The sequence below is a fragment of the Passer domesticus genome, chromosome 17 (genome assembly GCF_036417665.1).
Source record: "Passer domesticus isolate bPasDom1 chromosome 17, bPasDom1.hap1, whole genome shotgun sequence".
In the NCBI taxonomy this organism is placed as follows: Eukaryota; Metazoa; Chordata; class Aves; order Passeriformes; family Passeridae; genus Passer; species Passer domesticus.
The window spans coordinates 6,610,434-6,623,109 of record NC_087490.1 but is presented as its reverse complement, the minus strand read 5'-3'; the positions used below and the strand labels follow the sequence as shown (position 1 = coordinate 6,623,109).

Below are 12,676 nucleotides of genomic sequence, written 5' to 3'. Positions count from 1 at the left end.
CTAGTATTTTGAGGCTGTAAGTCCTTTCTTCTGGGATCTGTAAGTGCCCTTGTCAATGTAAGTGGTCTCTTCCTCTCCTATTGTCCTTTTTGGTGAAATAGTGGTTGACACTGACCATACACAAAAGCTTTCTAGCAGTGTAGTGATGCTCTCTTTAGTCTGGAGAGGTTTTGCATCAATATGAAGCAATCAAGGTTTCTTAAGATACTTTTGATCTTGTCCCCCAAAATTTCTATGCCATACAAAGCCACAGCTAACACTATGCTAGAGCAGCAGATGTTTTTTTTGCTTTCAGTGCAGAAATGGTTCCATGTTTTTCAGCATGCAGTTCCTTTTATAGAGAAATTATAACAGAAAATTTAACAGATTCTGATTTTGTTACTTCTGCTGAATCACTGTGTGTTCTGAAATGAGCATGAGAAATTCTATAGGTAATACTAGTGATGCTATGGCTGACAGAAAATGTCTTTTCTGAAGGGGTCAATAACCTGGTCTCAAAGTTTGTTACAAGGTTAAGTTACTTTTTTGTATAGAGGGTTAAGTGTGACAGAAAAATTAAGTGACAAATTATGATAGAGCTGCAAATAGCTCTATGAAATGAGATTCCTTCCTTTTGCTGCCCTATGCCTGTTTGCTACCCTTTTTAGCACTTAAATACAGAAAAAGTGGCTGATTGTATTTCATAGCTATTCTTGTTAAGTGTGCATTGCTGATACTGTTTTTTCTAAACAGGAAGGTGAAATATTTCAACATAAAAGGAAGTTTTTCTGATCCACATACAGTCCGTGGTTTAACAAAAGCAGGTAAAGAGGTGAGCTGCTGTGCTGATTTCTGCAGTGTTTTTGAACATTTCAGGTCATTTGGGAGCGAGATTGTCCTTTTGCAAATTGCTTGAAGTATTCAGTATTGTTTCAGTGAATGAGATTTGCATTTTCCACTTAGAGAAGTTTTTTTATGAACTTGATTGGTGCCTGCTGAGTGCCTGGCCTGGCCTGTTAGATGCTATTGCTTTTATCTGCCGGTGGAAATGCTGAGACCAAAGATTTTTGTTTGATTCAGTCTGTCATGCTGATGCTTACAGAAATGTAAGTTCTGAGAATTAGATTGCTCTGAGCTGTTTCCCTCCTTCAGGTGATTTGTAGGGGTGATTAACTCGGTAATATCAAATTGTGTGTGGGAGGCAATTAGTGTGAATGCACAGCTGGGTCACATAACAGAATGGTGGCCATTGCTGGGTTTTAACAAGGCCTGAAAGTGCCTTTTTAACACCTTTTTGTGGGTAATTGTTTAATGTTACTGATTAATATCAGCTGTCACGTTCTTGGGGGTAGGTGCCTAGGATTTTCTAGAAACATTGTCCTTTTGAGGTAGCTTAACTCCAGGCCTGAGACAGAATTAATTACTGCTGTGATCTCTGTGTGTTTTATTCTGACAAGAAATTGATTTTAAAAGGGTCATTTGTGCATAACTACTGCTTCCAAGTAGTCACCAGAATCTTGCACAGTGTAAGAACAATTGCACAGTTAATATTAAAACAAAACCTAGTAGAGAATGGGTAGGAGAAATTCTGCAGGTATTAGTTTATCTCCATCCTTTTTTTTAATGCATTGCTGATTATTGTCTCATAAATAGCAGATGATAGTGCCAGTTTTCTCACTGATCACTCATTTTTATGTAGAGGAAATCCAAAGACAGGTAAAAGGGTTGCAAATGCTTGATTTTGATTTTTCATTTTTGTTTGTAGATTGTTGTTACTGCAGATAATATTGTCATTGCTACTGGAGGAAGACCAAAATACCCTATGCATGTAAGTTACCCTTCCATTTGACAACTCCAGTGCTTTGCTGAGATGCAGAACACAGTGAAGGAGGATAAAGAATGTAAAAATAAAGCAACATATGAGAGATTTTTGTACTTGTGTCACGCAAAAAATTGTCTTTATATAAAGGATGACTTTTTACAAAAACATTTCCATAGACAGCAATTTGCTGTGATTCAGTATGTTGGTGTTGCTTAGAGCTGTAGAATAATTCAGGTAGGAAGTTGGCAGCCCCAGATATATTCCCCTTGGTCTGTACTTCAGTCAACACAGCCTGAATTGTTATTAGCTTTTATTGCTGACAGGATTAGCATTGTAGATTCACCTGTGTCATCATAGGTTGCAGGTGCACTGGAGTATGGAATCACAAGTGATGATCTCTTCTGGTTAAAGAAATCTCCTGGAAAAACGTAAGTTACCTTACCATGGCTGTAATAGATGCTGGCATTCCTACCTTTTCTGTATGGCAAGGTGAAAAATGTTCAAAATTACCTTTTGTACACCAATTTTCCTTCTGTTTTCCTTCTGAAAATCTGCTTTGCAATACAGAAATATCATACTACCAAACTTCATTAGTAACTGATAGATCTTCCCTCTCCTCCTCTTATGAAATTCCTTTCTAAAATCAAATTAAATAACGTTTTTCCGTGTTAGGTTTTGCTGTAGCAATTACACCCCAAGTCACAAGAGGGCAGCATGAACTCACCTGGCGACTGCTCAGTCCCCTTTCCTTGATTAGGGGAGAAACTCCAACATAATTTTGTGTTCTCCTAAGTTGTGGCAGTTCTGATTTAAAAAAAAAAAAATGAAGAAACATTTGGGTTACTTTTGCTTTGGAAGCTATTGTTTAACTGAAAAATTAAACACTAGTTTTGAAATACTAAAATGCCATAGTGGTTTTTTACAGCACACAGCACAGTAAGATTCCAAGTCAACACTGAACTACAGAGCAATTTCCTGATGAAGATAATTGGGATAGGAAATGCAGATTTGCTAGCCTGAAAGTCAGATAATGCTATATTTTTTCTTCTCTATTAAGGAATTCTAGAAAAAGCAAAAGTAACTTCGAGCTATAATACTGGTGTTTGTGCAAAAAAACATAGTTGCCATTCATGGCAGTGACTTTCTGCCATAAAAATGCACTGTGTTAAGCTAAACTTCAAATAGGAAAATGAGGCTTCTTGGTACAGTTTTAGAAAGAAAGTACATTTGTTGTTGTTTGTAGTATATCAGTCACCTCTAGAATTTTGAAGGCATGATTTATGCAAGGAAATTGTTTTTAAGAAAAGCAACACCCTCCCCCAAAAAACCCCAACAAAATCCCAAACCAAAATATGAGATTTATCCTTGTAATATGTTTCTGTGAAAATGTGGCTCTTGTCCAGTTGCTGCCAATGCAAGTTGTAACAGTGTAATGTGGGAGTCTAGTGTTTATATGTTGCATTCCTGAGATTTAGTCAAAATAAGCCTGCAGGGGCTACAGTAGCATTTCTGTGCTTTATCAGGCTGTGTCTTAGCAAATGAAGGAGGGAGTTGTTAAAGGTTTGTTTCTGTCGGATTTGTTTCTGTTATAAATATTCCCAAGGTTCAGTTTAACACCTTTTGTTTTCAGTCTGAGCTCTGTTGTAGTAATTCTTTCTTTTCTCCCTCTCCAAATGTACATATCTCAGCTACAAATTACATGCCTGGAGGTTATAGAACTGTCAGTCCTGCAGTTATTCTTTTTTTTTTTTTTAAAGTAAACCATTAACCAACTTAAAAGTCCCATAGATATACAAACATGGGGAAGAAACTCACTACTGAGATGAAGGCTTTTGGCAGAGTGTATTAGAAGAGATGCCTTGAAATGTGTTGAGAATGAGTAAGAAATTGAGCAGGTGTGAACAAGGTTAGGTTTTGCTTTCCTAACTTTTTTTTTTTAGACACTGACAATGCCCAGGATCCCTGTTTTGTACAGGAAAGTGTGAATAATATGGGGCTGATGCTATGAGTAAGTGCCAGCTGACATCCATTTTTCATCTCATGAAAAAGAAGAGCAAACATATGCCCATATTACAGAAATTCTCATTCTTTTCCCTGTGAATCTCCAGTAGATATTTCTTTATGGGCAGTATGTGGCTTTTTGCAGCACTTCCCAGAGCTGCATGCTAATGAGGGTGTGATCATTCATTCACTGATGAATCAGATGCCCTAATGCTGCAAAAATTATTTCCCATTGTGTTAAATTTTTTGCCAAGCATAAACCCCAGACTAGCAGATTTTAATCACTTTTACTCAACCTATTCTCTGTACACCTTCAGAAGTTGTGTGTTTTTATTGTAAGATAGAGATGTTATCTGGAGCCTTTTGTAAGAAAACATGTGTTGTACTGACTGTGCAGTCCCTGGGGCTTGCAGAGCTGCAGTCTCCATGTCTGCACTCCTCAGAAGTTTAAAAGCATTGCTGTTAGAACTGGGAGATGATGCAGATTGGTTTAGGGTTAGGCATAGGCCACAAGTCTATTCAAAAACCTAACAAAATACTTTGTTGTCAGTGAAAATACTGTGTGGGATGCCATCTCCAAACTGTGAGATGTTTAACAAGTCTGTATAAGACAAAAACAGCAAAGGAGTGCAAGTGCAGCCTGTCCAGCAGCTGAGTGTTAATGGCTGCCTGGCTGGAAGTGCTTTTCCCTGCAGAACAGGGACTGAGCATTCTGCCTTTGGTACCCAGAAAATGTGGAGAATTGAGCATGTGGTCAGGAGAGAGAGGAACTGCTGCAGTGTAGGGATCAACTGGGGACAGAGATGGGAACTGCTGTGCTGGAGAGCTGATACACTTCATAAATTGCAAGTGTTGATGGACAATTTCAGTTATCTTCATGATTGAAAGGGTGTGAAATATTGGGAGAGGTGGGAGCTGGGGTTTTATTTAAGAACTAAAATGGATATATTTGGTAAATACCAGTCTAAGTAAATCTATTAAACCCATTTTCTGTAATAGCGTACACAAATGTTTGAAGACAGGAAGGGCAAATATTTGGCATTTGGAAAAACACAACTATTAAAAAGCAGATGGTAATAAATCAAAATAAAATTTAGCAATGAATAAAATCTTCATTGGGAACTGTAATCTGCTTGGTAGGAAGACACAATCTAATTGATAGACCATCCCCGTGTGCTGAAAGATGAGCTGTCAGGGAAGAAGATTGGCCTGGCTGAATAGAGATTTTGGCTGGAACTCAGGGAAGAAAGGAGTGTTTATGCCCCTGGGAGAAGAGGGAGGACCACAAGGATACTATAAGGTTGTGCAGGGAGGAAATTAGAGGGGCCAAAGCCCAATTAGAACTTAATCTGGCTACTGCTGTAAAAGGCAATAAAATGTTTCTATAAATACAGTAGCAACAAAAGGAGGGCTCAGGAGAATCCCCATCCTTTATTGGATGTGGGGGAGGGGGGAGAAGCACAGTAATAAGGATAAGGAAAAGGCTGAGTCCTTCTTTGCCTCAGTCCTTAATAGTAAGAGCAGTTGTTCAGTGGGTACCCAACCCCTGAGCTGAAAGATGGGGACAGGGAACAGAATGAAGCCCCCATAAATCATGAGGACTTGGTTAGAAGCCTGCTACAGCACTTGGACATGCACAAGTCCAAGGGACCAGATGGGCTCCACCCCAGAGTGCTGAGGGAGCTGATGGAAGGGCTGACTGAGCCACCCTCCCTCATTTACCAGCAGTCCTGGCTAACTGGGGGGTCCCAGCTGACTGGAAGTTGGCAAATGTGACATCAACATCAGAAAATAATTTTTTCTGGTTGTGCAAAAATATGCACGTGCTTATTCCACTGCTTTCTTCTTTTCTTCCTTTTCTGGAACAGGTTGGTTGTTGGAGCCAGCTGTATCCTTTGAAAAGCCTGTGATGATCTATGATTATAACTAGCATAGCTGTCTTCCTATGAAAGTTCAGTTTTCAGAATTCCTCTGCTCATGTCATATAGTTGGCATGATAGTTGTGTTGGTAAGAGAATAGTAATGGTTTTCTATGCAGTAGCATCATGGAAATTAAGATCAGCTGAGGATAAATTCTCAGGATCTTAAATCCAGTGTTAACTGTGTTAACTATAAGACTTCCAAGTTTTATTCTATGTACAAAAGCAAGCTAAAGATATCTGTGTGAGGAGAACTTGCTATCTCCAAGTGAAAAACCCACTTGTATACTACTCATATATTGTGGTTATCAAAATTGTTGCTTACATTTGCTTAACTGGTGTGTCACCAGATGTTTCCCTTGAGTGTGCTGGTTTTCTGACAGGTATTGGATTGGACACTACAGTCATGATGAGAAGTGTCCCCCTTCGTGGGTTTGACCAGGCAAGTACAGAATATCTTATGTCTCCTTATCTAGCAAATAAAGGAAAAGATAGATTTTATTATTTTTAGCTCCTAAAGAAAAAGTGTTGTTTGCATCTCCAAACATTTCCTAATATGTGCACAGTTTTTGAGGTGGGAGTATTGTTGCTTAAGTGGCAGTGACAAACACCATCCATGGTAGTGACACCAGTGACAGCTCCTGGTTGTATGCCACCCTCTCCCACCCTGGAGTGGCTTCCTTAAAACTAGTGGCTTGTATGCCTTAAAAGTGGTAGCATGAGTTTGCAAAACATTGAATAAGGATAACTTTTGGAGTTTCCACTCCTCATTGAAGAAATCCACACCTGTAACAGCATGAGGTCTGAGCAAGCAGGGAATAATGTGTGTGTAGCACCTGGTCAAACACTTACAGTAGGGCTTGCTCTGAGAACTTGATCCTCTGTAAGCAGGAGGAGCACAATGGCCATACCAAGTTAATAAAGTATTAATGGAGATAAAATAATTATGTCCAGTCTGCAGCCACACTGAGTCTGATGGAAACTGATTAATGAGCTCTCATGTTTCTGAAGAGACATAACCCTGCTGTTGCCTTCATATTAGTTAATATCAAGTTTGAAAATAAAGTTTTGTAAGCTGAGAGAGCTTGTGTGGAGTTGTTCTATGTAAGTGGTTTTGTAATAATATCCTTTAAGTAATAAACATACTGTGGCAAGGTGCAACCTGAGTTCCTGCAGTCAAGAGCACTGATGTCTTTGGATAAACCTGTTGATGCCACATTTTACTACTTCAGTTTGGTGTGGCATTATTTCAAACAGGCTCTTAGGACAAAAGTGGTTTGATTTTTATTTTTTTTTATTAGAACTTTCTATGAAACCTTAGTGATTCATAGTCATTGCAGAGAAACGTCAGGTGTTACAGCAAAAGGAAATATCTTTCTCCCATTGTTTTATGAAAGTATTTAATTTTTATCAAACTACTAGAAAATTGTAATTATGGTAATGGTAAATTGAATATGCTCTAGATTGTGTAAGTGACAAATGCTTTAAAAGCAACCATTTTATTAATATACTGTTATAATTTTTTGAAAATAATTTGAGTATTCAGGCGTAGGTGCCTCTTGGAATGGAGTTGCAGGTCATAGTGGCTCCCTAAATTATCATGTGTTAGCAGTGCATAGTAACTAAGTGATAAAGAATGTTTGAAATGCACAAGGTGTTTACTGGGGCTCCCTGAACCCTGCTGAAGGAGGGGTTTACATTAAAAAGGTCATGTATGGAAGAAAAACCAAATTTGTTTCACTACTCAACAGCAAATGGCTTCTTTAGTAACTGAGCACATGGAATCTTATGGCACAAAATTTTTAAAGAGATGTTTCCCAACTAAAGTTGAAAAATTGGAGAGCGACAGATTGCAAGTCACTTGGAAAAATGCTGACCTGGACACAGAAGAAACCGATTCTTTCAACACCGTTATGTGGGCAGTAGGTAAATATGATTATCTTAATTTTAATTTGCAATGCTTTCCATTCTGAAAGTGAAGTCATAACAGCCCCCCCCATTAAATGTTTAGTGACTTAAACATTGATGGTTGTTTAATTCCTTTCTTGCATGCCTGACTTGTTCATTTACAGTCTAAAAACACATTAAAGTTGCAGTGAATGGAAGAAGTCTGTGGTAAATATTTTTGGATGAGCTGCAGTAAATGGGAGACCATCTAGTCTTTCTCACTTTTACTAGAGTAAGAACATGAATTTCAGCAAACTCTGGTTTGCAGGTGGTGTTCTCTAAATTATAAATAAGTGCATATTTATCCTGTTTAAGAGGCTACCATTTCTTCTAGGATTTTTTCTAAACTGTGCTGCTGACGTTTGTTACTGCAGCCATCATCCAATTCAGAGAAAGAGAAGTAACTGTCTCTAAAACACAAACTTTTGCAGGGAATCTTGAAACTGTATAACTTTTTGAAATCTGGTTAGGGACTTTCACATATCTCAGACCCCTTGGAACTGACATACGATGACTAAGAGTAGATTGGTTTAAAAGAATGCTGTGATAAATGTCTATGAGCATAATCACCAAAAATGGGAATCAAATCTGGGGTTTTCCTCCTTTGAGACAAATGCTGCTTCCTGCAAGGACTAACACACTAAATTATGTACAAGGCTCCAGCCCACAGGAATGAAATACTCCTTCAGTGTTGCCTCCCATAGCTGCTCATTTGTCGCTGTTACAGGTCTGGCCTCAGTCTCTGTATTGGTTCAGATGGGCTGTAAACCCACCAGAGTAGGAGACCTTTCGTCTTTTGTGCTTATAAAGCTTTGTGAATATCTGGAATTCTAGATCAGTAATGCATGGCTAAAGGTAGCAGTGGTATTTGGCAGGCAGATGATATCTGGCAAACAAAGTAAATAGGCTTAAATGTCCTGCCCAAGAAATCCGTTTTGATGCAGACAAGTAATCAGTTTTACTAGCAGCTTTAGCAATCCTCTCGACTACTTTATATTCTTTTGATCTGGCACTTCTGTTTTAGAGTAGTGGGAATGCATTACTCTTTCATTTGTTTACAATATTAATTTAAATTCTTGTGGCTGTAGAATAGATCATTACAGGATCAGAAACAGATAATTTACAGCATTTTGTATTTTGCCCAGTGGATTTAATCTACTGTCCAGTTGTTCCATTTCCCTGGTTAAGTCAGCTTTATATCTTCCTAATACCCCAAACAGAGAGCAGGTTCTGCATTATGACAAATGTTTTCTTTTCCTTACTGTAACTAGTACTCTCTTAGAAGTGCCTTGGGCTCTACAAATTGTGGAAACAGCCTGTAATAATGGATTATTCTCATCAGAACCAATCAAACATACTAGTGCTTGCCAAGAGGAAAAAAAAAAGCTCATGCTATCTGAACACATAACAATCCTGTAGAATAATATTCATGAGGTGAGATGAAAACGTTTCCAAAAAGTGGGTTTCTAAGTGCTGTATTTGGTTTTTCTTAAGCTTTCTGGTAAAAAAACCCAACCCATTCCGTGGTTCTATGAAAAGTACACTGAGTTGGAGACATACATGTCAAATGTCAAGTCAATTTGTTTACTTTTGTCTAAGATGGAAAAAAGAGCTATTAAGTTGAAAAATAAAAAAAAAAATCTTGGTTTGCTGTTAATTATAATGGAATAAGGTTGCATGATAGACTGTTGCAATTCAGTTGTAACATGAGTCTGCTCATTATTTCAATACAGAGGAACTACATGTATTACAATTTTTGTCATAGATTTGAGTTACAATCCATATTTAGAAACAGGAAAATGAATAGTGTGAGGATTTTGTGTTGCCTTTTTTTAGTGTTCAAATTGGCATTCCACCCTTAAGGATAAAACACATTAACAGTTGAAGCTGGTTAATTGGTGTGCAGTCCATATGATTCATTGTTTTGCTCTGTATCAACACACCCACACCAGGTGTCTCAGATAATAGGCTGGGAAACTTAGTGGTGTTGAGGATTTCCTGTCTGCAGATGTGCCAGTTATAATACTGATTGAAGCAAGTCAGCTTGTAGAGTTGGTTAAAAAGCAGCTGCTGTCGTTAACTAATTGTAGCCTAAATTGTAGCACATATTTTCATAATTTTTGCCAGTGCATCATGGAATTTTAGTAGGATTTTTTTTAACAACGTTAAAAATAGTTGTTGATAGTGGGACATAGTTTAATAAGCTACAGTACTATCTCTTAATGTCAACCCTTTAAAAAGAAAATTAGATTGTGTTTCTGTGGCGAGTTTTGTTTTGCTTTTGGAATGTGTGATTTTTCTGCTTGTATGGATAAGCCAATAAAAGCAGGCACAATGCTCCCTTTGTTTTTCTAGCAGCTTTTTTGAACTAGTCAAAATATTTGAGGGGAAAAAAAGAAATCTCATTTTGCAACATTTTAATGTAATTTAAAAGTTTCTGTCCAAAGCTTTACAGGTAATTAATGGATCTATCATCCTTGCTGAGGGAACTGCATACTGTTATATTCCATCTCAGTGCAAGAGCTTGTTTTTGATGTTTGATTTTCCAGTTTAGCTCTCTATGTCCTTCTGTCTTACTAGTCCTGTCTTTGGCTTCTAGAGAATTCTCCTGAAATTATCAGATTTTAAGGTTCTGTTTAATGTAGAACCAATAAACTTCTACTACTGTATGGTATTCTTCCTGCCCTTAAGGACATACAAAAAATGTTTGTTAGATGCCTAATTTACCTGAGTTCCAAAGCAATGGTAAATATGTCCATGTTCAAAGTAAACATGGGGTCTTCATCCAAAGGAAAGAGTAGAGATTGACACCTTTGTGAGCAGATGCAACTGCTGAGCTGCAGGGCAAAGTTGCAGGAGATGAGGCTTTGTGGAGAGGGTTCATTTCAGCTGTTGAAGGGCTGAAACCTGTGGCTGGCGTGCAGCAGTTGCAAACAGCTAATATACAAAAGGAATTGGTAAGTAGTATTTATGTGAGTTTGCAATACATGGCAAAATATCACTTCTGTAAATCAAATTTGATGATTCACAAGATCCTTAGAAAAGATAACTGGGCTGCTCCATCTCCAGTGGGGTCCTACTGTGCAGAGGAGCAACACTGAATGGATGATTAAACTAAGCAGGTATTTGTGAAATAGCCTGGAATGAGTTTGTCAGAGAATGGGAGGTAGTGTGCTAGTAAACTGTGACAGGAAGAGCAATGACCAGCAGCAGATTTTAAGTTTAGCTTTTGGTTTAGGACGGCTTTATAAGAGTTTTTTCCCTCATGAGGGCAGTGGAACAACCATTCTCAAGTTGCAGTGCATTTGTAAACTTAGAGGATTCCAACTGTGTCTTTGAAATAATATAATCTTTGCTGTAAAAAAGAATTACAGCTCCAGGTCATTGTAAAGCTGAACAGGTATCAGGTGTTGCACATCATTGTTATCAAGCACATTGTCCTTTGTGCCACACTGGACATTAGGCAGATTTTTGTTGTTCAGTAAAACAGAATCCTTGTTGTTCAGTATCAACAAAGGGTAAAGTACATAACATTTTTTGTAATAGTGTTCTTCAAGGTTGGGGTTAACAGGGGAAACAGAAATTTTGTTAGGAGATTTTCTGTGAAAAGTCCCACAAGGTAAAATACTGCTGTGATCTCCTTTGAGCAAATCTCTGCCAGCCCCTGTAGAAAAGGGAATGGGCTTTAGATTTGTCTTGGCAAACACAATCTTGCCATCGACTTTTTAATCTTTGAACTATTCAGTGAAAAATAAAGCACCTTTGTTGATCTCAGACAACTCTAAATGCTAATGTGCTGTGGTTTGCTGAGGTTCTGAGCTTCCCATGTCTGTCTCTCTTACTAACTTAAATTCATTACTCTCTTGCTTAGATATGGTTTCTGCAATCCTAAAGAAAATTGTCATTCCCATTATATCAGCCAGATATTTTAGGTTTTTTCCCAATATCTAATTTTAAGGACATTCAGTCAGACTTTATTCAGCACGGCTATTTTTAATGTGCTTTTCCGTTTGTGTAACCAACCCCAAAACTTTGAATGTAACTTTTATTTTATGCTACTTATTTTACCAGCATGTAACTACAAAAATAACTTGTTCGTGTGCTAGGCTATACCTCTAAATCTGCATGTGAAGAACATTGGATTCAGAACTATTTCAGCACTAAGGTGCTCTTTGAGTTGATAGGTGATGCTAACCTTTAGCTCAATGATGGTAGAAATAGATTTTAAAATGGCAGAAAATTACACTGAAGTAATTTCTTGAAAAGAGTATAATAACTGTGACAGTTCATGCAGAAAACAAATTCTGTTCAATCATACATGCTGAGGAGACTGAAGCCAATGACCTGCCTCTCTTGGGAATGGTGGTTGAGTGCTTGTTTTTGAGACTGCAAAGCCATCCTTTGAAACCAAGCCTTTGGTTAAAGCAAGCTTTGTGCAGGAGAAATAATGTAAGAGTGAACTGTAGCTTTCTTCTCAGAAAATGTTACTAGCCCTTCTCCCTTTTTACAGGACATTGAGAACAAGAAAAGTAGAATTTTAGAAGTCTGTCCCATGCTGTTTTTAATTTGATTACTTGTCACTTGGAGTTGCTTTTGTTATGAACTCCAGGTGTGCACTGGATGGCCACAGGCAGGTTTCTGCTCATTGCACCACGAGCTTTCTGCTGAGAGGACTCTGTGTAAAAATTGTCCATGCTACAGGAGAGTACAGTGAGCAGCCTTGCCAGAGAGCCAATTGCTGCCCTAGTATTGACTAAGGGCCAGATTATTTTCCAATTGTGGCAGATATGCTGGAAATTTATCAGTAATGGATGTAATGTTCAAAAGCATCCTTGTAGAAATGGTGCATGCTGTTATCAATGTGATAAAGGCTCTGAACTATTTTTAACCTTACTTAATCTTACTCTAGTCAATATTTTCCTGTAATCTGAACAGTAGTTACACTGAAGTGGTTTTTATTAGTCATTATCAGCTGGTTATATTTTAGTGAACATCTTGTGGGTTTTAG

General features: G+C 37.9%; 1 protein-coding gene across 1 annotated transcript in view; it reads left to right on the top strand.

The window, feature by feature from the left end:
- Positions 1-12,676, top strand: part of TXNRD2 (thioredoxin reductase 2) — a 33,453-nt gene that overhangs the window by 3,307 nt on the left and 17,470 nt on the right. Inside the window, exons 6-11 of the mRNA XM_064392955.1 lie at positions 733-811; positions 1,745-1,807; positions 2,159-2,229; positions 5,671-5,690; positions 6,072-6,163; positions 7,473-7,647. Of these exons, the coding sequence (XP_064249025.1) occupies positions 733-811; positions 1,745-1,807; positions 2,159-2,229; positions 5,671-5,690; positions 6,072-6,163; positions 7,473-7,647 (500 nt within the window). The remainder of the gene's footprint in view (positions 1-732; positions 812-1,744; positions 1,808-2,158; positions 2,230-5,670; positions 5,691-6,071; positions 6,164-7,472; positions 7,648-12,676) is intronic.